Below are 25,602 nucleotides of genomic sequence, written 5' to 3'. Positions count from 1 at the left end.
TGGAACATAATCTTTCTACCAATGAATTACTGCAATTTAGAGTAAAACATCACATGCTGCATATTAATTCATACCCCTGATGATATGTATGAGCAAGATTTTGATCTGATGCACAATATATTAGAGAGAGAGAGAGAGAGAGAGAGAGAGAGAGAGAGAGAGAGAGAGAGAGAGAGAGAGAGAGAGAGAGAGAGAGAGAGAGAGAAAGAGAGAGATTCCTTTTTTCCTGACATCATGTAAACAAGTGTTGCTAAATTTCAATCTTTTGTGAAACACATGTCTGTCTACACAGAAATATTATCTTTCTTAGAAACAAGTGAGGGTTGGTGACAGGGAGGGTATACTTCTATGGGAAACCTACTGATCTACCTCAACAAATTTTGTTTGACCCACACAAGCATGGAAAAGTGGACATTAAAACAACAAAATTATGATTAAAACTGTTTACACACACACAGTTAGATGAAAGCTTACATCACAGATTTGAAACTTCTGGAGTCTGTTATAAATGCGAAAATAGATTGTATTTAAATTTTATATAATTAATTCATCAGCACATAGTTTCCTTGCTCCACATATTTCAGGCAGAGTTTACAAATAAGCCATCAACCAGCAGTAATTTAACTTTATAACGATGACACAAATGTTGAAAGATCTCTGTGACATAAGGTTTGGATGATTGCATTGGAATTACCATTTACCAGCAGAGTGGTTGTTTGGATAGGCTTGGGTTTGATTTTTATGATACATTTATCTCTTTTGTGGCCAGATGGAAACTAGTTTGCTGATACTACAATTCTTTTCAAGAACAGTCCTCATAGTAAGCAGAATGCACAGCAGCCAGAAACACTGAACAAAACAGTTCTGAACTTCATGAAATTATCTCTGCTTTTGTTACAAACATTTACTACAAAGTTTTTTTTCTTCTTTTTCTAAGTAAGGAGAAAATTACAATTAATTGAAAATTCTTTGCATCTCATTCAGTACATCACCTCTTATTTACATAAAGTTAAGCCATTGGCCAGCTTGAATTATTTATTTCCTACTGCTCTTTTTGTTTTTATCTATACAGTACTTGCCCAAAGCTCTTTGTAAGTCATTTTCTATTTGTAAAACCTTTTGCCTTTCTGATGAGGTCCAATAGGATTGAAATATGTTTACAGTTGACTCCCCACCATCTCAATGCTTGCAAATAAAAGTCAGACTTCCATCTTGGCATGTATATAAATTTTGTGAGATTAATTCTCAAAGACTTGAAATTATTTCCTCTTTTCTTCACTAACAGTTACTGCTAAGTTTTAGATTTTTTTCTTGAACTAAGAGGGGAAATCTCAATTTATATGAAAATTTTGGGGTTGCCACTCAGCCTGTCACTTCTTAACTTACAAAACAAAATAAAATATTTTTGGTTTTCTTATTGAGCACTGCAATAAAAATAAGAAACAATTATTATTTTGGTTTATTTGGCTCATTCAGTTCTCAGGGTTTTTTTTTCATCTTAGGGACAGATAAAGGCTCTAAATATTGGATAAAATGTATTTTTTCTGCTTCAAGCATAATTTAATTGTACCAGAAATCAACCCAGAAATACAAAAATGACAGTTAAGTTTACATTTTATCATTCATATTGCAAAGAACACTAAAGCAATTTTCATGTAGGTGTGTTGATGTACCAGCATGTACTCTAGGAGCATAGTATATGTTTACATAAACTATTCAGCTATCTTAAGATCATTAAGAAGACAGTCACTTGCATGTAACTGATAAACAAAACAGGATGCTAACAAGTGCAGAGAAACCCTGCCACCTCCTCCCATAAGTCAAGGAAAGCAAGAGGAATAAGACAAATGAGATCACTTTTTTCATCCCAATCAGGGACAACAATTTTACAGAGCCAACAACATGAGATTTGATTTTGTCTTTTTGGTATTAACAGTACTGAATTTAAGAGTTCATGTTGATATCAGTTAGGAAATAGTTCATTATAAGAAGTTCAGAATGCATGATGCAGAGGAACATTAAAATGTCAAATATAAATATAACAAATCAGTACTACATATAAAAGATACACAAAGTTTAACTACATTAAAACAGGCAACTAATTTATGTGGAGATAGTGAATGTAAATGAAACAACTTATCCAGGTTTTAGTAGTCTGCAAAATAACTAAAGCACTCTGACTCATTAAAAGTTAATTATGACTAAGAAGTCTACATTATACACACACACACACACATTAGTTTCCTTGACACATGTGTGTGTGTGTTTGTAGCATTGATGTAAGCACCACAAGAAAGGGGAGCATTGTATAAACTTCATTGAGAAAGAATATAGAGAAGCAATAAGCATGTGTCAATTTCAGATTAAGTGAATAGAATATATAAAATACATGGCAATGAAACAACAAATTACTGATGTCCCACAATAAAAAGAAAATAATAAATGATAAATTTCATGATTAGAATTTGTTGCATTAAAAATTTAAATGATTAAAACAAGAAAAATGAATATAACATCTAAATTTTTGTTAGATATTTGGTTCTTTATTTAAAAAACTGATTTTTTTTTTAAAGTTAGTAAAAAAATCTACAAAATCAGGTAAAACAAAAGTGCAAGCAGGTAAAGGTGATTGAAATTGATGAAAAAGCTTTCAAAACGCTGAAGAAATTTGTAAGCTATGTTTTGGGATCTAAAACACTTCCACATGTATATCTAGTTTGGTTCATCAATTGCGTCTCCTAAAAACATGCAAATTGTGTAAGTAAGCAATAGATTTTATTAGCTTTAGTTTGTTAAGTAAGAAATTGTGTACAGAACTCCTTTAATATGGATTTCCATAAAACATTTTGTAAATTTAGGACCAATTCAGTATAGAGTATCAAATGTAAAATCTCTTTTCCCAAATACTTTTCAATTTTAGGCACTTAGCAAATACAATCGTTTTGTTTTTAAATTCCTGTTTCCATGAACCATGCACATGAAAAGTGTTATATAATATAGGAAAACACATTCTTTAACATAATCTATTGCACAATTTTACCCTTCATCAATTCCCTTCTGTATTTTCAGCCAACATGCCAGGTAAAAATTTTGTCATTGCATCACTCATCTTTTTTCTACATTTTTAGTAAAGCTTTATAAAAAAATAAAAAAATAAAATAACTGAAATAAATAATGAAGACAATAAATATTATTAATTACTGATTTTTACCTGTAATTGGTCTCTCAGTCTCTTAACTTTCCTAATTTTCTCTTCATCATCTAGATGCTTTATAATGTAATCTCCTTTCTTAACTAGCTGGCTTACTTTAGGCACCAATGTATTAAGTTCTTCATCTACTTCCTAAAATAGAAGAAAAATTATTCAGACTAAAACATATTTCTTCAAAAGCATATAATTAAAAGTATGCTTTTATTTTGAGGAGAAGATGAAATAATGTTTTGAAATCTTTCATCCTATATTTTAAATAACAACTGCTAAAATAACCACAGTACTTTAGTTTTATAGAGAAGGATATATTTGATGTAATGTGACATTTTTGCATAAATGAAGCGAAATGGCTTCTATGAGGTGAAACCTCAGTTGCAAACTTGATTTGCCAGAAACTCTACATAGAAATTGACATTAGATTTCTCAATATATTTTTAATGGAGCTATTTCTTTGAAGCGATTTTGGCTAGATTCAAATTCATATCATGAAATATGAAGAGATCATTGCATAACTCTGTTCTAAAAAATCAATTACACAAGTCAGAATAGAAAACCCATATTACAAAAGAAATCTGTTTGAAATTGTGATGATAATTTATACTATAAGTGCAGCATTATAAGTGTCTAAGTGGCAATGGACAGCAAAGTGAAAAAATGTGTGTAAGGAATATAAAAAAAATCCAACATAAACTTCATTTCACTTTGAAATTGAAATAAGTAAGAATAATATACTTCATTATAATTAACAAATCCTAAATGTGACTGGCAAAATAATAGGATTATGAATAAATTTAAGAAAGATTTCATGTAATTTTACAAAACAAACAATATGGGTTTTTAAAAATCAATTATATTCTTTTATTTCATTATCCACTTTGAATCCAGTCTAAAGAAAAGATTTATTAAATTTAAGACAAAATAAAACAAATCATAAATCATAAAATTTAAATAGTTGAATAAACTCAGTTATTTATATAATTATACTTTCTAAAACTTTATATGATTTTCATACTGAACCTTACGATATGTAGCTACAACTAGATCAGCAAAAATAATCACAAAGCAGTCAAGAAAATATACTGATACAAAATTATAAATAATAATGAGATGAAAAGTAAAAAATAACAAATAATTGGAAAGCATAGAAACAATCTTTGTGGAATCATCCAAACTTCTGCATCTTGATCTTGGTAGCTAGCTTTATGACAGTCACATTGAAAAGTGAATACATCAGCTATCAACTATCAGGTCATCCCATAAGTTCTAGCCGTATTTTGAATAAAGAAAACAAGTGATCAAATGTTATATTTAATTGAAATTTAATCATCAATGTACTTTCCCTGATTATCTATGACTTCCTTCCATCTATTTACAAGCTTTTTAATCACATCAATGTAAAACTCTTTTGGTTTCAAAGCGAAGAACTCTGAAATGTCAGTTTCGACCTCCTCCTGGCTTACAAAAGTTATGTCCCCCCAAATGACTCTGTAAACTATGAAACAAATGGTAGTCTGAAGGAGCAAGGTCAAGAGAATAAGGTGAATGAGGAATTTTTTCCCAACCAAGCTCTTCAATCTTCTGTGATGTGATCTTTGCAGTGTGGGGTTGCACATTTTCCTTTTTGATTCACTAAAGAGGGTCTTTTTTCCTTCAAAGCTTGGCTCAAACGCTCTAATTGCTGACAGTAGATTTGAGCATTGATTGTTGCATTAGGTGGTAACAATTCAAAGTGAATTACTCCTTTGCAATCCCACCAGACAGAGAGAAGAACCTTTTTTCCATGAAGTTCCCTTCTCGGTTGTGGTTGAGCTTTTCCCCTTTTACCAAGCCACTGTTTATGACGTTTAACATTTCGACAGAAGATTCATTTTGTGTCACCAGTCATAAGTCTAACCAAAAAGGGTGGAATGAGTTTGCAAGAATGGAGAGAAAAGCAGATGTTAACTTGGGATTTGCAGTTGCTTTTGAACAATTCATGAGGCACCCATTTTCCAAGTTTAGGAACCTTTCCAAGTTGTTGAAGATGACAATGAACAGTTGAATGGTTTGAGTAAGCTTTATTGCCAATTCTTCAACTTATAATGCAGGATTTTCTTCAAGTAATGCTTCAAGGAGCTTATCATCAAACTCAACTGGACGTCCTGTTCGATCTTCCTCTTCAAGGCTGAAATCTCCACTTCTAAATTTTGCAAACCATCTTCTGCAAGTTCTTTCATTCAATGTACACAAATGCATAAAAATAATTTTTAATTCCATTAGACATTCTAAAATACTATTAAATTTCATTCAATTTTAAAAAAAGGTAAAATTGGACAGAACTTATGGGATGACTTGATATTATCTTTTTTATGGATTCTGACATCATCAACATCTTTGCAGTCAATTCTTACAAAATGCACCAAAATCTGTTCAAAGCATCTGATGTCTATCCAGTAGCCATCAGACATAATGCTTTTTATCAGATTTTACTTTTATCCGATTATTTAATCTAACTATCTCAAGACATATTCTCCAAAACATGAAATTGTATACTTGTCCACATGGTAAATAAGTACTCAGATATATCACTAGTAAATGATTCTGTATCCTCAAAGATGATTTTGCTAATCACTAATACTTCATCAGTAAAATTTACATCAAGACTGGTACACACTCATCTACACATGCTGTCAATCTCTTCAATGAATTTAAATGGAGGCCTCTCGATGCCAACCTGCTCAGCTGTTATACATCTCTAATCTCTATTTTTTGCTTTGCCACCCACCTTCACTATCTAAAAAAAAAAAAAAATCATCAATCATATAAATAAGCTAGTCTGACTTCTTCAAAACTTTAAATTTGAGATATTTATGTCTAAAGTTACTAAAACACATCTAGCCCTTTGAATATACTTTCTTAATCCTATTTCCATCTTATTACCAGTCACCCTTTTCCTATCAACACTGTGCCTTATTTTATAATCAAGAGTACTAAATGTTATGCCCATTACTTTCCTAGAAGTACATTGAATTAATTAACAACAGTTCAAAATAAGCATTAACTGTTCTAACATTCATTCCTGTTTCTCTCAACTATATGACTCTGATAGCTTAGGAAGGCCTAAATAAACTACCTGAATAAACTATTTCTTCTGGGCTTCCTCCTTGCACTAATAATTACAAAAATAAAATGAGTCTGTTGGAAATTTCTCTTTTTATAAGTATTTTATGAAAGTTCAGTTAATGTTATATCATACAGAAACTTATTTAATTCAAAAGAGCATTGTTTTAGAATAGATCTTCCAGCCATCTTAACACAAATTTACAAATTTGGAACAGATGATGAAATTATTCAGAGCACAGAAGATAACTACAAGAAAATTTTAAACCCATATGTCTTAAGTAAAAAAAGAAAAAAGAAAAAAAAAAGGTATTTCTTCTTTGCAGGCTAAGTATTTTGTATTTTTTTAAAAATTGTAGTCAATTTACTCTGCTTACTTTCTCGTTGGCATGGTAACCAATAGTTATTTATATAAGCAAAGAGGTTTCCAAGTGTTTTCTCTTAAATCTATATAAAAAGTGATAATTAAATGTAATATTTTGGCATTATTCCACAAACACAAGATAGTAGATATTATTTGGGATCAAAAAGTAAATAAATAAAATAAAATAAAATCTGATAAACAATTTTGAAAATGAACATAAATTATACACACTACTACTATCTTATTTACAATGGAAAATTCAGATTGTAAAAGTGTTCTTTTATTTATTTCTTATGAATTGAACTACAAGTAGAAAGAGCATTTGGATATATGCCTTTCACAGCAAGAATTTCTTGATCTAAATGAACATTTTTTAAACAGTTCAAATTTACTTGAGTAACATGTGTGTGTGTATTGTGTGTAAAACTGAATATATAAGCAACAGACTAACATATCAACATGAAATATTAAAATTGTTACCTAGGTGACCTAATTAGTAGATGTTATAATAGCCAGAATAAAAACTTAAGAACAGATAAGAAAAATTTCACAGATCTGCAGGTAATGAAGGGTTTCTCCCAGCATGAAGGATAGATCATATAATGTATTAAATGTGATGTTGCATGATAATGAGATGTGGGTCTTGTACACAGAGAAATTACAAAGGCCAGAAACAAATGAAGCAAGTGTGCTCAGCCATATGTGTAGTATTAGTGTGCCTGAATAGCAACACAAATGACCTGGAAGAAAAACTGGGTATAAGTGATATCAGATGTAGTGTGCAAAAGAGAAGACTGCTTGTATGGGCACCTGATGCATATGGAGGATAGAGAATTAAAAAAGTGCAGGGTGCTCAAATGAGCAAAGTCAATGGAAGAGGGGAAACTCAAGATGATTAGGATGGAGTGGTGAAGACAAATTTCAGGAAGATGAGCCTTGTGGAAGTGTTAAGAATGGGTTATGATGACTATTAACACACAATACTGAACGAAGATATGCCCCTTCATACAAGAATGCTGAAACAAAAGTTAAAAACAGTAGTAGTAAGAGGAGAGGAAGTAAAAATATGTGTGTGTGTGTGAGTGTGTATGTATACCTATCTAATCTATATATTAGGTTGTTTCACATGAAATGTCATATTTGAAAGGTAACAATAAAATGTTTTAGAAGTGCTAGAGAACTGATTTATTTAATCAAAGTATGATCCATGTTCATTTATGATGTTTACCCAATGTTTCTCTATGTCATATATTCCATCTTTAAGAAAAAATTCATCTTTTGCTGCAAGAAAAACTGTCTGAATGCTGTAATTACCTCTTCTCTATCTAAGAATGTTTTATTGATTATGAAAAGCTCAAAATGCTTTAATAAGGGATGATCAGTAGGAGAGATATTAGGGGAATAGGGAGGATGCTGCAAAATCCCATAATTCAGGCTTTGCAACTTTTGGCCTGTAGCTTGAGGAGTGCATTGTTGTGGAGCAAAATTGGGCAACCTCTATTCACTAGTCTGGGTTGCTTCTTTTTCAAATACTCATGCATACAATCAATTTCCTGGCAATATGATGTTGCTGTTACTGTTTTTCCTTGTTGCAAAAATGAATAATGAATAACTCCCTTTGCAGACCACCATACAGTGACCACTAACTTTTTAGGGTGCAATAGTGGGTTTGGGTATTGTTTAGGTGACTCTCACTATCCTGTTCACTTGCTGTTGCCAAAGAGTATCCATTTCTCATCACAAGTAATAATTTGATGCAAAATTGGTCTTTTTCCAATCGAGAAAGCAATAAAGAGCACACTTTGAGGTGCCTGTTATTTTTTAATCTCGTTCAGTCGATGTGGAACAAACCTATCGATTTTCTTGACTTTACCAATTTTTTACAGTGTCCAAAAAGAAATGTTTGGAGTTATGATGAAAGTTTTCAAACCTTTGCTCTCAGATTTTGTTCAACCAAAGCATTTAATCCATCATGCCAAAAACTGATTTTGGCTTACACCTTGGTTTATTTTTCAAAGCTATCATCTCCTAAACAAGAGCTTTGGAACCAATCTGAACAGTTCTGATGTCAACAAAACCATTATCAAAGACCCACTTGATATTCCGTAGAGCTTCTGTGGCAGAGTGACTCAGTTTGTACTCATACGAGAAAATCATTCAACATAGCTTGGTTGTTACCATTTTTATAAGGTCTATAGGTACGAATTTTGTTTACCAATATTGTTGGGAAAGAAAAAGGGTCAAGATTAAATGCAAGGTATAGATAATTGAGCTTTTAAATGACTGAAATAACAATTAAAAATGCGATATTTCATGTGAAACAACCAAATATATCTTTTATATTTTCTTTTACTAGCTTCAGTCATTAGACCGTGGCTGGGGCACCACCTGGGAGAACTTTTTAGTCGAATGAATTGACACCAGTACGTATTTTATTGGTCTCTTTTGCTGAACCGCTAAGTTATGGGGACATAAACATATTAGCACCAGTTGTCATGCAGTGGTGGCAGACAAACACAGACACACACATATATGATAGGTTTCTTTCTACCAAATTCACACACAAGGCTTTGGTCAGTTCAAGGCTACAGTAGAAGTCACTTGCCCAAGGTGCCACACAGTGAGACTGAACCTGGAACCAAGTTGTTTGGAAGCAAGCTTCTTAATACACACCCATGCCTATATATATATATATATATATATATATATATATATAATATATATATATATATTATATATATATATATATATATATATATATATATATATATATATAGGAAAATGCCCAAAACTGGATGATGATGATATATATTTATATATAACTCAATTTCATTTAATTAGTCAAGGAACTAAAGTCCCTTAACCCTTTCATTACTGTATTCATTTTGAGATGCTCTGTGTTTCTTTCAGTTACTTTAAATATAATAAAGCAGTTATCATTCAGCTAGTGTTAGGAACATAAATTGTGATTAACGTTTGGTGGAAGATTTTAATTCAAAATTTATGAAAAACAATACATTTGTACTCAGAGCCAGAGACAGTTTCAGCCGGGTTGGTAACGAATGGGTTAAGGGATGTGAGCATCCTAGTTCACCAGGTTATACCAGCGTTCAGAGAAAACCAAGTATATTAGTTTATCACCAAACTGTATCAACATATATCTACAGCTGGGGTTGTTATTCAATATGTCTGTTAGGTCTACATATGCAGCATCACCCACCTCTTTGGTACCTTTCATCTCTATGTCATTCACCCTTTCTTCATTTCACTCACTCTACCATGTTGCTCATATCATTAGCAATAATACTGGACCTACCTATATTTACCTCCTCCCTCCAACAACCACCATCCTTATCACCTTACTTCTCTTGCCTGTCATGATGCCTCTGCATAAATGATAGTACCAGATGTACTTCAAATACTCTTTCTAGGTCACTTGTTAATGAAGAAGCAGAGGATAGTTTAGTCTTGTCAAGAACACAATTACCTCTCTAATACTAGTGTCTCAATAAAATTCACCTCCATAAACTGGTGTTAGGAAGGGCATCCTGCCATAGAAACTAAGCCAAAATGAAATGTATGAACAAGACATGGTCACCTGATCTGTCTGGAAGGGCAGTAATTTTGAATAAGAACTATTTTTCACTGTGATGATCTGTCCAAACAATGCCAACAAAGAAAATAGATGTAAGATGGTGATAATGATAATTTCCATTACAATATATGAAGACAGACATAAAAAAAAAAGGGTTATTTATTTTTTTTCTTTCAAACAGCCAGTATTTGATTCTTATGTATTGTGCAAGTTTTCTACACTTGAAGCTAATAGCATAAAAAATCCTGTATGCATAATAAAAGGCATGCTGTTGACAACATGAAAGGGTAAAAAAAACTAAAATCTTAGAAAATATCAAAATATAAATATATTTCTATACATCAAAGGATAAAATAGATAGAAAGATCTGATGCTGCTGATGTATTGTTACTTTTTAAACAATTTCTTAGTAAATGAAAGAGTATTACAAACGAATTTAGGACAAAGGTGATATAAACTAAGCTGATCAGAAAGAAGCAGATAAATAGTAAAATATATTTGTATCAAAGCAAAAGAAGTGTCTAAGATTAGTAAATTATAAAAACAGAAATAGATCCAAATACACAAAGAGAATAAAAATTCAGCATCAGCACATTACACTTAATTAGTGTTGTATTTCTTTCAAACAGAGTTAAGTAAATAAATTTTAATGCTGAAAAATCACTTGACCGGAATTGTTTAAGAGTAAGGTTAGTTGTAAAGATGTAGTGTCATTTTTAATGGAAAGAAACAAATGTATAATCACTCCATGGAACTAGACAGGAGTAATCTATCTATCTGTGTGTATGTATATATGTAAGTGTGTGTGTGTGCATATATATATATATATAAACCCTTTTATTATTATTATTAGCTGGCAGAATTGTTAGCGCATCAGGCAAAATGCTTAATGACATTTTGTCCATCCTTATGTTCTGAATTCAAATTCTGCCAGGGTCAACTTTCAGGGTCAATGAATTAAGTACACTGGGGTCAATATAATCGACAAGTCCCCTATCTCCAAGTTTCAAACCTTGTGCCTTTAGGAGAAAGGATTATTATTATTATTATTGTTATTATTTAAGATGTCACACAGTGTCCAATAGCATGATGTTGTTGACTGAAGATATTGTATCTACTGGGGGTTTGTACTGTCTGTCAAGTCACAACAAGGACCCCAGACAGACTACTTTACACAATATAGGTGCAGTTCCAAGTTTAGCTGATTTTTGCAATACACCTAGTTTGTAAGGTATTTCTATAGTTTCCAGATGTTATTTCAGGTTGGGTGGTATTGAAACCAATGCTCCGATGACAATAAGGACAACTTTTATGTCTGACTCTCATAGCTGCCACATCTTGGCAATCTCAATTCTCAGGTCTCCATATTTATCAATCTTATCTCTTTCTTTCATGATAATATGTTGATCTGGCACTGCCACATCGATTATTAGGCACTCTTGTCTTTCTCTCCTAAAGGTTACTATATCTGGCCTTTGGTGCTCTAACACCTTGTTTGTCTGGAAGCCAAAGCCCCAGAGGATTTTTGCCTTCCCCTTTTCGTCCATTACCTTTTCCGGTGTATGTACCAAGCACCCATAACCTCATATCCATACTTTTGGCATAGTAGCCAATAATGGTTTTGGGTTACCTTGTCATGTTTGCACTTAAACTCTTTCAGTGCAAGACTTTCACAAGCACTAATAATGTGAGTCATGTTTTCTACCCTCTTCCCACACACACTGCAGTGGTTCATTGCATTTGTGTGGTATATATCCCTTTTCACTCAGTTGGTATTCAATGCCTGGTCCTAGGCAGCAATGATTAGGTTTTCAATCTTCCTTTTTAGGGCACCCTTGCTGAGCCACTTCCATGGTTCTTCCTGATCTTTTAATTTGTCAGTATCATGGTGGAATTGACCATATAATTCAATGCAAAGTAGGGTTTTTTCTCTCTCATTGGCTATTTGTGACTGGAATTCATAAGCACTCTCAAGTCCATTTTTGGTAAATACTTCTGCATTAGTAGCATATTGTAGCAGGTCTTGTTTGCTGTTTACCAAATATTCTGCCATGTTTTTTCTTTCACTGTTGATGCACTCCTGTATGCTAATCAGCCCCACATCCACCTTTACACCTGTTGATGTAAAGCCTGTGTACGTTCACCTTGGGATGTAGGGCACCATGTATTGTCATTGTCTTTTGGGTAGTGCGATTGAGTTGGTTAATCTCCACTTGTGTCCATTTCAGGATGGATGCACTGTAGCAGACTACAACGCCACCCCATATGTGGTGATTCAAACGTGTTTCATTTCTCCATTTAAAGGGGAAATTTCACTTGGGTATTTTTTGCACAAGTCAATCACTACACCAGCCATTCTTGATAAATATATCTTAGAAATGGATGACTTACCCTTGATATACTGCATACATTAAAGGACTGAACATGTTACAATGGGTAATGATACTTCCTATAATACTAAAATTTTATTAAAAAAAATTTCATGTACATTGTGCTCAATATTTCTTTTCATCTCAAATACTGAATTACATTTTATGAATGGTTAGTTAGAGTAGTTTGAGTTTTATATGTAACTTTGCAAAAGCCCTTTGGTAAGTAGAAGTGTTTTCTGTAACTCAAAACAATTCTGATAGGAAAGGGAGAGCATAATTTCTGCGGCTTAAATAAATTATTTCACAGATATTTCTGTTCTTTTTCCTTCACATTTTCAAACTGAGAATACTTTTTTATTATTTAACTTATCGAAACATTTCAAAACCCTGAAAAATATACATAAAACATTTCTAGCCTTCACAAAAGTCATGACATAAATAAAATCAATTCAAAGAGAAAGCTACTTGCAAAAATGATAAATCATAAACACCTCCTTTGGAACATAATTTCTCAGAGCAACTCATCAAGAATAGCAGCTTAATTAAATGAATATTTTAATTTGTTAAGCTGAAAAATATTTTGCTAACATATCAAAAGTGGAAATTTAACCTGAATAATAACAGCCTAACAGAAACTAATATAAACTATATTTCCTAACAGAAATAGTAATTTCCATACCATCAGAATTAGCCTGCAGAAATATAAAATACAATACCTTGACTTCAGCTGAAATAATATTTCCCTGAGGTATTCTCAATTAATAAGTAGAAAGAATTAGAAAAGAATGAATGGGAATCAAATATATGTAAGTGCTCTTAGAGTCCTGTTATTCAAAGATTGTGCATTCACTTGGAAAAATATTCATTTTCATTGTACAGGAATATTTCTATTCAACGTTTCCTTCCAAAGACATTCGTTTTTGTAACAATATACTTTAATTCAATTTTCAAAGATGCATAAAGATCATAATGAAATAGACTTTCTATAAAAAGAGAAGTTTATAACTATGTCTAGAGTTTTTAAAAAGCACAGTTTTCTGTCTATCACATTTTAAAATACAAATTTGAGATACAAATAAGATAGATTCAGACTTCAAAAACCTGAATAATTACCAATAAGTGTATTCATGTTTAGAAATGTGTTAATCTAGCCATCTCATACAGTCCTTGTCACAGGCACAGATAATTTAAAATAAACTCAAATAATTGCACACAGTGAATTCCGCCTTCAAAAACAAAGCCTTTATAATACTGTATGTTTGCTTTCAGTTCAGAATTTGTGATAGCACTAACAAGAATTATCTAGCTATAATTTTATATGTGCACTTAATAAATTTTACAGAATACTGCTCAGACTATATATTATATTTGAGCTTATATTCATGCATAATATTATAGTACACAGAGAAATACAAGAGTGCAGAAAAAGAATAGCAGAGAATTAAATATCTTACAGGATTTATTTTCCCTGCATTCTGAGTTAAGATCTTGGTTCTAGCAATTATAAAATAACCACTAATAACCTAATGGTTAACATAGCAAAGACCAACATGCTAATTACTAAAAGAAAGTACATACACCAGTGTTTTGCTCAATGTGTAAGAAGGGGGTCGGCAGAAACTCAATACTCCATAATCAGTGCAAACAATGGGTAAACAAGATGCACGGGGATCTCTGGCAGTCTGACAGAGAACCAGGGCTTTTGATGTTCTAAATGTACAGTTGTAGCTAGCAGTAGGGGGCACCTACGAAATGTAATCCATGAGGTAGTCAGACAGCTCACTTCTGAATGCTGTTGATTGTTTGTTACCTAGGTGATCTAATAATTAGTTCTGGGAGTGGCTGTAGTTAAGGCATAACTGCTAGAATAGGGAATGGTTAGTGGATGTTCAAGGAATTGCTGTTTTTGTTGACAAAGGATCTCCCTTCCACTCTCTCTCGTTCTCCCTTAGTGTGAAAACCAAACAGTATAAGACGAGTGATACTGCATAACAATATGAGGCATTGTGTGGGAAATCTGAGGAGTGAAGAAGAGGATTTATTGGATGTGACTGAAACCATCCTCTTAGGAATATCCTGCTACATCTCACACATATCCCAAACACACAGTCCTAAACCTCCCAAGTGGTTCACTCATAGCTGCACTGTAGCAGTTCAGGAAAAGAATATGATCTATTATGCTTGGAGGAAATCGCTATGTGGATTTTATCCTGTACTATAACTTCTACAAGATAATTATCGAAACCGTGAAGGATGTCTTCACACACTGTACAGCATGGAAGCTCCTTTGCATCTCGGGCTACAGTCAATCATTTTGGTTCCAAGCTAGAAGGATCTTCAGCAACTTTCTTCAACTATGATGATTTTATAAGCAAATATTTTATGGAGAATGCCTCCACATTTGCTGTCTGTTTTAGATGGAACTTCACACCACACACACTAGGTAAAATTCCCAAACTATCTTTCAACATCATCAAGCTTACCAACATGCATACATACCTGCTAAGTACAAAAGTATCCCAGTCACTTCAAAACACTTCTTACTCTGTTAACAGAATTGGCAGAGCAAGAGGGATTTTCAACACCTCAGAGATAATGAAGACAATCATTAGCAACAACCTTCTCTGTACCTCTTTAATCACCTTCAATACATTTTTCATAATGCCAGATCTACTGGAGACCAACTCTTTTCTTTTACTCAACATCAGTAAGCTGACTGTCAGGATGCTCATGGAGCTTTCTCGAACAACATTCTATCAAGTTGGTGTATCCCAGTGTTCTGTTTTCCTCCCCGCCACCCACTCATGCTCTTGGTCTTATATATCAACAACTCACTAGCTATCACCTTCAACAAAGCACACACCCATACAAATGATTCCACCATTCATTTCTCCCAAAAATCTACATGCAGCCTAAACATCATGAACAGAGATGTCAAAAATTATCCTGTAATGAGATGATACTAATCTTTTCTACTTCAACAGCACAGACACTATCACAATTCATATGAAAAAAAATATTACCGCATCCCTTAACAGAATCATCACACAATTAGAAACATCATTCTTGCTTCAAATACTGAGCCTCACCATCTCTGAAAATCTCTTATGGCAAATAAATATCAACACAGCCAAAATTGCATCATGAAAAATGTCCTTCCTATTCATAACTAGAAAATATTCCCCCACCTCCTCTCATTACTTCTCACCAACAACTACAAAATTTACAAAGTCAAGAGAAATCTATATTAGAATACTGTTTCCATATCTAGGATACTGTTGCTGCTATGCATTCAGACAACCAAGACTCCATCCACAGAAAAATCACTCAACTGATAGGCAAACACACTCCAACTACTGACCAGACATACTGTTACCTCTTAATGCATTTCTACCAATACTACAGTGGCCTCTATTCCTTGAAACTGGCTGTATTAATCCACTTAGGCACTCATAATTTATTTGTCATCCCTTCTCAGCATCCATATGGAATCCATCACTCCCACAGACTACACTACCCATTCCATCTTTGCAAGATTTCATCCTTATTCTCTTTTTACATATGCTTTTTCCTGCTGCCATATGACTGAAATGTTAACTACATCAATCTCAACCAGTCTCACAGAGCTTGTGAAGGCTATGGAAACAGCTAGTTCCTCAAAACCAAGCCATTAATAATAATAAAAAAAGGACAACTGTTGGTAGAGACATGGTGAATCAAATGAGCAACAAGTACAAGATGAAGTGCTACATGTTGTCAGTTGAGGAAGAACAGTGGGGTGGACACAAGTGAAGACAGATCTCAGGATGTTGGGCGTTTCAATGAGATAGTGAAAGTCTGAGATGAATGGTGGCATGCAAACACATCCAACCCATAAAAAACAAAATTTGATGTTAAAACACTGATAGAATAATGGATTAAGTAATAGTAATATTCAGCTATTCATAATAAAAAGGTTCTCTGCTTAATATATTTCAATATGTAGTTAACTGAAGAAAAAGAAAGTAAATGTTTGTGTGTAATTCTACATAACAGAAATGTATATACAGCAGTCAAGTGATAACAATGAATAACTAATAATATTTATAGAGTGTTAAAACTTATTTTAAATAGGTAGGACAGTGCTGCTGTGGTAACAAGGATTCAATATGTATGACAAACATCATTAACAAGGAAACTGAAAAAGAAATTACAGAATAACAGGTGATTTAAGTCATTTAAATACAATAATAATCTACAGGTGTAGAAACAAAGAGTGTGTGTGTGTGTGTGTGTGTGAGAGAGAGAGAGAGAGAGAGAGACTTTAATTGTAAACAGCAAAAAGAACCCTGTCACTACATCTACCATTGAAAAAATTACATTTTGCCAATATCGGTAAGACTCTCATTTGGAAAAGGTTAGCAGTAGCACAGCAATGTTATGAATGTTAATAGAATTTTAAATATCTTTTCATCAATATTGATGCAGTGAACTTTTGCATAGCCATCTTTAACAATCTCAGGATTGTGCTTTCTGAATGATAGTAGCATACTGATGAATAGCAACATACAGATGGATAACAGCATTCTGGACATGTGATTTATTGAAGTTTCACCAACTTATGCCAATAAACAATTACATAAACACTCGGGCTGTAAACAAGCTCTGAATAGGAATTTCTGAGTGAGGTAGAAAAAGAATATTAAAATACCTTGTATTTTCCTTAGATAGATATAGGAAATGCAACAAATCTTATTTATTGACATGGTCATTGGAATTTAACAGTTCATATAAATATTTTCTCAATATTGATTGAAAATGATTTCACTTATATATATATATATACACACACACACACACATGTATATATATATATATATATATATACATACACACACAAACATATACATAAGTACACACACACACATATATATATATATATATATATATATATATGCATACACATAAACTTATGTACACACACAGATTGCTGAATATTTGTGTTTACCAATTGGTAAAAATAGTGTTTAATGTACACAATATATAAAATAGAATCAGCTGAACAACTGGAAAAATGTGAAACTTGAAATGATGAGCTGAGAGAGAGAGATGGTGGGGAAACAAGCAAATTTGAAAATATTATTCAGAGATGGTTTTATTTTTGATCTATTGATCTTGATAAGTTAAGAACCCAACTATCTTTTTATTCAAATGAAACTTTTCCAATGCTTTTGTCACCAAACATACTCCTTTAAAATAGAGGACTGGGGAAAAATGCAGAAAAAAGAAACTAAAACATCACATACTATCATCATCATCATCATCATCATCATTTAGCGTCCGTTTTCCATGCTAGCATGGGTTGGACGGTTCAACTGGGGTCTGGGGAGCCCGAAGGCTGCACCAGGCCAGTCAGATCTGGCAGTGTTTCTACAGCTGGATGCCCTTCCTAACGCCAACCACTCCGAGAGTGTAGTGGGTGATTTTATGTGCCACCGACACAGGTGCCAGACGAGGCTGGCGAACGGCCACGCTCGGATGGTGTTTTTATGTGCCACCGACACAGGTGCCAGACGAGGCTGGCAGACGGCCACGCTCGGATGGTGTTTGTTACGTCCCCAAAGCACGGAGGCCAGTCTATGCGGTACTGGCTACGGCCACGTTCGGATGATTTTCTTGTATGCCACCGGCACTGGTACCACAAAGATACAAATTCCATTGATGTTCATCTATTTTGATTTGTTTTGATTTGATTTGATTTTCACTTGCCTCAACAGGTCTTCACAGGTCTTCACAAGTGTCACAAGAAGGAAGGAAGGTATGCACAGGTGGACTGACTACGTCCCAAGTAGGGGCCACGGGTTATGGCCTGACTAGTCTTGCCGGGTCTTCGGTTGGTGTTTTTATGTGCCACCGACACAGGTGCCAGATGAGGCTGGCGGACGGCCACGATCGGATGGTGTTTGTTATGTGCCCACATCACAGAGGCCAGTCGATGCGGTACTGGCTACGGCCACGTTCGGATGGTTTTCTTGTGTGCCACCGGCACTGGTACCACAAAGATACAAATTCCATTGATGTTCATCTATTTTGATTTGGTTTGATTTGATTTGATTTGATTTGATTTTCACTTGCCTCAACAGGTCTCCACAAGTGTCACACACTTGCCTCTGCCTCAACAGGTCTTCACAAAGTGTCACACACTTGCCTCTGCCTCAACAGGTCTTCACAAGTGTCCACACACTTGCCTCAACAGGTCTTCACAAGTGTCATAAGAGGGAAGGTATGCACAGGTGGACTGACTACGTCGCCGGTCTTCGGATGGTGTCTTTATGTGCCACCGACACAGGTGCCAGATGAGGCTGGCGAACGGCCACGATCGGATGGTGTTTGTTGTGCCCACAGCACGGAGGCCAGTCGATGCGGTACTGGCTACGGCCACGTTTGGGTGGTTTTCTTGTGTGCCACCGGCACTGGTACCACAAAGAATACAATTCCACTGATGTTCATCTATTTTGATTTGTTTTGATTTGATTTTCACTTGCCTCAACAGGTCTTCATAAGTGTCACAAGAAGGAAGGTATGCACAGGAGGACTGACTACGTCCCAGGTAGGGGCCACGGGTTATGGCCTGACTAGTCTTGCCGGGTCTTCTCACGCACAGCATACTTCCATAGGTCTCGGTCTCTAGACATTTCCTTAGTGAGACCTAAAGTTCGAAGGTCGTGCTTCACCACCTCGTCCCAGGTTTTCCTGGGTCTACCTCTTCCACAGGTTCCCTCAACTGCTAGGGTGTAGCACTTTCGCACACAACTATCTTCAGCCTTTCTCGTCACATGACCATACCAGCGCAGCCGTCTCTCTTGCACGCCACAACAGACGCTTCTTAGGTTCAACTTTTCTCTCAAGGAACTTACACTCTGACGATTATGAACACTGACATTACACATCCATCGGAGCATACTGGCTTCATTTCTTGCGAGCTTACGCATATCCTCAGCAGTCACGGCCCATGTTTCACTACCATGTAGCATAGCTGTACGTACACATGCATCATACAGTCTGCCTTTTACTCTGAGCGAGAGGCCTTAAATATTGATATGTTTAAGTAAGCAAATGTGGCTTATAGAAAATAACAATTTAGCAAATATTCACTTATTTTCTGTTATTAAATCATGATAACTTGAAATATCTTACAATAGTGTTTCATTTTAGCAATACATCATAAAAACAGCCATATCATTTTATTGAAAATGAAATACGTCTATCAGCTTTTAAATGAAAAGAACATTCTGTTAAAATTTAACTCTAAGAAAATCTTGCAGCTGTAGCTTACAAAAGTCAAGGCTGATTTTAAAGCTTACTAGTCATGAGAATAGAGTGTGCAAGAGATAATGAGAGACATCTGTTAGAGAAAAGAGGACTGCCAAGATACATATAGCTGCTGACAGAATATATTCCACAGCCTATTACTTGCTCTGTTCAATTCACTGAGTTAACGAAACACAAACAAACTATTCTAACCAAATATAAAAATGCTGACCTGAACATTTGGTCAACAGACCTTCATGTTATGATTGATGCCATAATAAATGAATACAGCATTACCAATTCATATAAATTTGCAAGCAATACTTAACGTTTGTTAAAGATAGGTTGATGGCAACAAGTGCATAAATCTCTTTCTTTTGACTGAAAGAATTTTACAACAGCTTTCTCTTCATAATGCATTCCACAGAGTATTGCTGAAACTATTGTCATATTTCAAAGACAGCCAGGCTCCTTATAAACCAAATCGAAAAATGCACCAAGTCTTCTATTCACATCTACTTATGTGGTTTTAGAGACAAGAACTGCATTAAACAGTGGCTTAACTTTTATTAGTGTTTTGATTACTTAATCAAACCGTCAACAATATGATCTCTCCAAACTGGGAGAAAGGCATTGATTCTGGAAAACAGTTCAAAACAACTACTGTGTATAATATAATTCTAATGATTGAGTTTAAATCAATTGCCTTAATACTGCTGTGGCTAGTTGTTTAGCCCAAAGAACTCACTTTTTGCCATATGCTGTATCAAGTGCAGTAAATTCAAATAGCCTAAGATGAAGCATATCATTAAACAAGAGATGAAATAATCAGAGGAAAGAATAAGTAAACACAAGACTTCCAATACTATACACTTGTAAGCAATACTCGAAAAGTAAAACTTATGGCAATCCCCAGTACCAAATATATATATTGTAATAAATAATTATTACAAGTCATGGTGAAGTGCATGGGTTAATCAGTTAAAGCAATTATAATTAATCTTAGTATTTAACTGATAGTAATTACATACACACTGAGCAGAGTGAGTAAGGAAGACAAAAAGAGAGAGTGCAAAAGATAAACAGAGATGGAAAGAGAGTGAGAGAGAATCAGACAGAGAAAGAGTCTGGTAGATAGGCAGATAGACAGAGAATAGCTTTCAAGACCACTTGGCATTTTGTGCTACTGAAGTAAACAAAAGCTAGAAAAGAATTTTTAATAAATAATAAAAATGGTATAAATCATACACAAATTATTTAGCTAGAGACTAAAGACATTCTCACAGACAGACAGTAAGACAAGGAATGACTGCTATTTCTAGGATGCTAAACAACCACATTCCTGCCATAAATAGACATACATAAAGACAGTCTTCTTTCTATGGAAAATAAGTATGATAATTGACCCCATTTGGAACAGCCAGAAAAAAAAACAATAATATATCAATATCTACCTCTCTATAACAATAACTGTGTATGTGTGTGTGTGAGAGGGAGAGAGAGAGAGTATGCACCATATGTCATCATCATTTTATGTCAACTTTCCATGCTGGCATGGGCTGGATGGGTTGACACATTTGGAGCCAGCTCCTATTCAGAGGGACTGCTTACATAGATAGATAAAAGAACTGCTTCTCACTCACGCATTTCACTTTTTACTACAAAAAGTGTACCCAGTACATTCTGTAAAGTGGTTAATGTTGGGAAAGGCATCCAGCTATAGAAACCAAACCAAAATATGCACACACACGCACAGGGGCTTGCAGTATTTTTCTTCTTTCTCTCCCTCCTATATATGAGTATATGTGTATGTACATGTGTGTGTGTGTGTTGTGCTCACATGTTTGTAATTAGAAATGTTTGTGAGCGTGTTTGAGATGTATGTCTTGGCTATATGTTGGATATTCTATATATGTGAAGGAAACAAAATAGAGAAAATTAAAAAAATTTTTAATAAAGACATATACAATCTAAAAGCCACACATTAAGCAGTTCAGGCTAAATTTGATGAGTTTTATGTCTCCTTTTTCAAGAATAGCTTGATGTATTGGTGGACAGTCACTGGTGTTGAGAAGCATAAAGATTAAAGTTGTAATTGAGAAAATATTAGCTGACATAGATGACTGGAAGCCATTTGAATATGGGAAAAGTTTACTGTTTACCATATCATGATTTCTTGCAAGGTATCAAAATGCCCACATTATAACTATTGCTCAATGCTCTATGGATATTGTAAAGGTTTTAAGACATGATGTGGACAGCAGGAATAGACATGCTGGAATTCATCCAACAACCGATGAATAGGGCTTTAGGCTCAATTCAGATGGCTATGTGAAGCTGCTGAAGATTGTGGTCAAACCTTGGCTGGAGAGGGTTCCAACTGAATAGCCATATGTGTGGCAGCAGGATTCAGCTCTTTGCCTCACCTCCAGAAAGAGTCAGAAGTTGTTGGAGAATTTCTATGACTTTACCAGCCTCAATTCCTGGCCTCCTAATTCTTTCAATTGTAATTCCATATGTTGGATGCGGTTGAGAAAGACACCAACTGCATTGTCTAAAACACTAAGCCTATGCTAGTCATCAAGATCAAGGAAATGTTCAAAGATCTCTCCAGGGACACACTGGCATACGCCAGATTCTGGAGCCATCTTGCAGGTGTGGTGAAAGCTGAGGGTAGTTACTTTAAGTAAACTTACCTCTCAGCTACAACCTTGTTGATATTTTAAATTTTTTTAAATGTTTTTTTCTTTATTATTTTGGAAGGAATATTGTATATTCTTTTCTTTTTATGCAAACTGTCAAATTTAGCCCAAACACCCTGTATATTTAAAAATGTTCACACAGAAAGATAGTTATTTGGTTCAATCACATTCCGGCCATAAAGATAAATATGTACACACACAAATACAAAGAGATGATTTTCTTTTTATGAAAACTAAAAAAAAAAAACAAAGAAAAAAAAACCTAAATTATTTATTTCAAAAGTTTCATAAAAAAACATACATACATGCAGTCATTACATATATATGTATGTATATGCATGTGTGTGTGTGTATGTGCATGCAAGCACACATGCATACAGAGAGAAAGACAGAGACACAGGTATATAGAGATAGATATGGATAAGTAAGTCTTGGTTAGAGGTATATATGTGAATGAAAGCACATATATTTTCTATTGTCTGTTCTCCATCAAAGGAGAGAAGTTAGTTTTTCATAAAAAAAAACTCCAACAAAACAAAAGCAATCCTTCAGTTTTGAGGCTTCTAGGGCTCAGAAATACACTGAAACATATGTTAGGCAAAACTGCCAATGGTTTAGAGTGCATTTGTCAAAAAAAATTTTATTGCCACAAAATACTGTTTTTGTGGAAATCACAAAATATACAAACAGAAAGGTAGGCTTTGAAATTTTCTACTATAAAAATACACACATGCAAGCATGTGTGCATGTATATCTTTATTTTTATAGCACTAAAATTCAAAGCATGCATTTGTGTTTGTGTGTTATGTGAGCTTAGCAAATATTGTACATTGTAGTATAAAATTTGTGTACTATGTGTATATGTCTGTTTCTATGTACACAAGTGTATTTATGGATGAGTGCATGTAATACACACAAACACACATATACTGTTGACAATATAAAATTTAGAAACTTAGCATGAAATAATTCTTTTTGGGAATGGTGAATCTCGAAGCAGATAAAGCTAAATAATAGCATGTAAGTGTTAGACAAAAAAACACTTAGGATAGAAAAGACAAAACCTGTCCATATATATATATAGAACGGGAGAAAGCGCTAATAATCTGAATGATATGATATATATATGTAAAAAATGTAATATATAAATAAATATCTATAAATATGAACCATCCGATCTTCTGATTACCTCATTTCTTCTAATATATATATATATATATATATATATATATATATATATATACATATAAAGTTAATCCAAACATGAAAACACCAAGACAAAACACAACAACGTGAGGACGTGGAACAAATATAGTATTATTGGACACTCAGGAAGGAAGGGAAGGAGGAGGGTTTTATGTTTCAAGCGGAGCTCTTCGTCGGAAACATAGGAGAAGGAAAGATCCAGAGAAGGGAAGACGGAGGAAAAAAAAATCACCAACGGTACACACACATATATATATATATACATATATATACACATATATATACATACACACACACACACATATATATATATATATATATATATACACACACACACTAACAAACATGCATGCATTCATGTTCATATTTAAACTAGTCAAAAAAAAAAGAACAAAAAAACTATTGTTGTTTATGTTGTGTTCCTGTAAGTCCCCATAATGTAGTAACTTCATATATAAAGATCAATAAAATTGCTACCAGACTGAAATAAATAGTGGGGTAAATATGATCAAAGAAACCTCTTGTAGACAGTGCCCCAGCATGGCCACAATCCAATAACTTAATCTAGAAAAAGAATAAATGAAATCCCCTGAAATAATCTATGTGAATGAAGTAATTTGAAATAATATTGATGAACTCAATATTGTCGTTTATATCAACCTTCCATTCATTAGAAACTATATTAGACGAATAAATGTAGACTCTCCTCATATCCATTTAAAATGAATTTTCCTAATCATGAATTTCTTTTATCTGTCACCCCCTCAATACAGTTATCTATATAAAGAGCAGTCTTCACTGAATTATGTTGGTTTGGCTCAATAAGCAATATATATGCTATGATCTACATATGTATTCCTTCTGAACATTCTTTGGTGTTAATCTTGAATGTACACATTAATCATGCACAGTGCATTGCTGGGATTGAATTCACAGTCTACACCTTTAAGGAATTCCTAATTTCTTAAATTCCAAAAATGATATACATGAATAATTCTAGCTCGTAATTTCAACATCAAAATCTTACGTATATTGAAATGAAAACCTCACATGATGCAATAAAAAACCAAGCGAAAATAATTGGTTGACAGTGAAACTTCTAAACATAAAAGAAAATAAAAATAAAAGTATATTCATAAAATTTTCAAAGATGAAAAATCCAAATGAGAAAAGTTTTGTTGCTAATAACTTTTATAATCCTTAATCTTTCAAATAGGAGAAATTTTAAGAAAAGCAGTAGAGGAGAAACTTCTTCACAATTTTAGATATATATATAGTACTCAGCTAATTATCTTCATGTATCTTGATTACTTTCTGCTTTTTTTTAAAAGAAATTAAACTTAACTACTTCACTTCATATTCTCTTTCACCTACAGCAAAAATCTATCCTCTCTCGAATGGATCTTCCCTATGAGCAAAATAATGCTGGCATTTATGCCAACTTTGAACTTTTCCTTTCAGTAAGTTGACTATGACAATTTTAAGATACACATTTTGCATATTTGAATATATATATATATATACCCTCTATCTTTCTCTACGAAGTTTAATTCGATCTTCGCCACGCTTTCCCTATTCTTTCTCTACGAAATTTAATCCCTTAAGATACCCTCTATTCTTTCTCTATGAAGTTTAATCCGATCTTCGCCACGCTTTCCCTATTCTTATTCTTTCTCTACGAAATTTAATCCCTTAAGATACCCTCTATCTTTCTCTACGAAGTTTAATTCGATCTTCGCCACGCTTTCCCTATTCTTATTCTT

At 33.8% G+C, this 25,602-nt stretch overlaps 1 protein-coding gene across 8 annotated transcripts in view; it reads right to left on the bottom strand.

Moving 5' to 3' along the window:
• Positions 1–25,602, bottom strand: part of LOC115232614 (dystrophin) — a 744,226-nt gene that overhangs the window by 390,051 nt on the left and 328,573 nt on the right. For 7 of the 8 annotated variants that reach the window (XM_029802603.2, XM_029802605.2, XM_029802606.2 and 4 more), the window contains one exon: positions 3,212–3,343. The exons of the other annotated variant lie outside the window; for it this stretch is intronic. In XM_029802603.2, the coding sequence (XP_029658463.1) occupies positions 3,212–3,343 (132 nt within the window). The remainder of the gene's footprint in view (positions 1–3,211; positions 3,344–25,602) is intronic. 8 annotated transcript variants of the gene reach the window in all.

This window comes from Octopus sinensis, linkage group LG2 (assembly GCF_006345805.1).
Source record: "Octopus sinensis linkage group LG2, ASM634580v1, whole genome shotgun sequence".
NCBI lineage: Eukaryota > Metazoa > Mollusca > Cephalopoda > Octopoda > Octopodidae > Octopus > Octopus sinensis.
The sequence above is the reverse complement of the archived record's forward strand: the minus strand, read 5'-3'. Positions and strand labels throughout refer to the sequence as shown.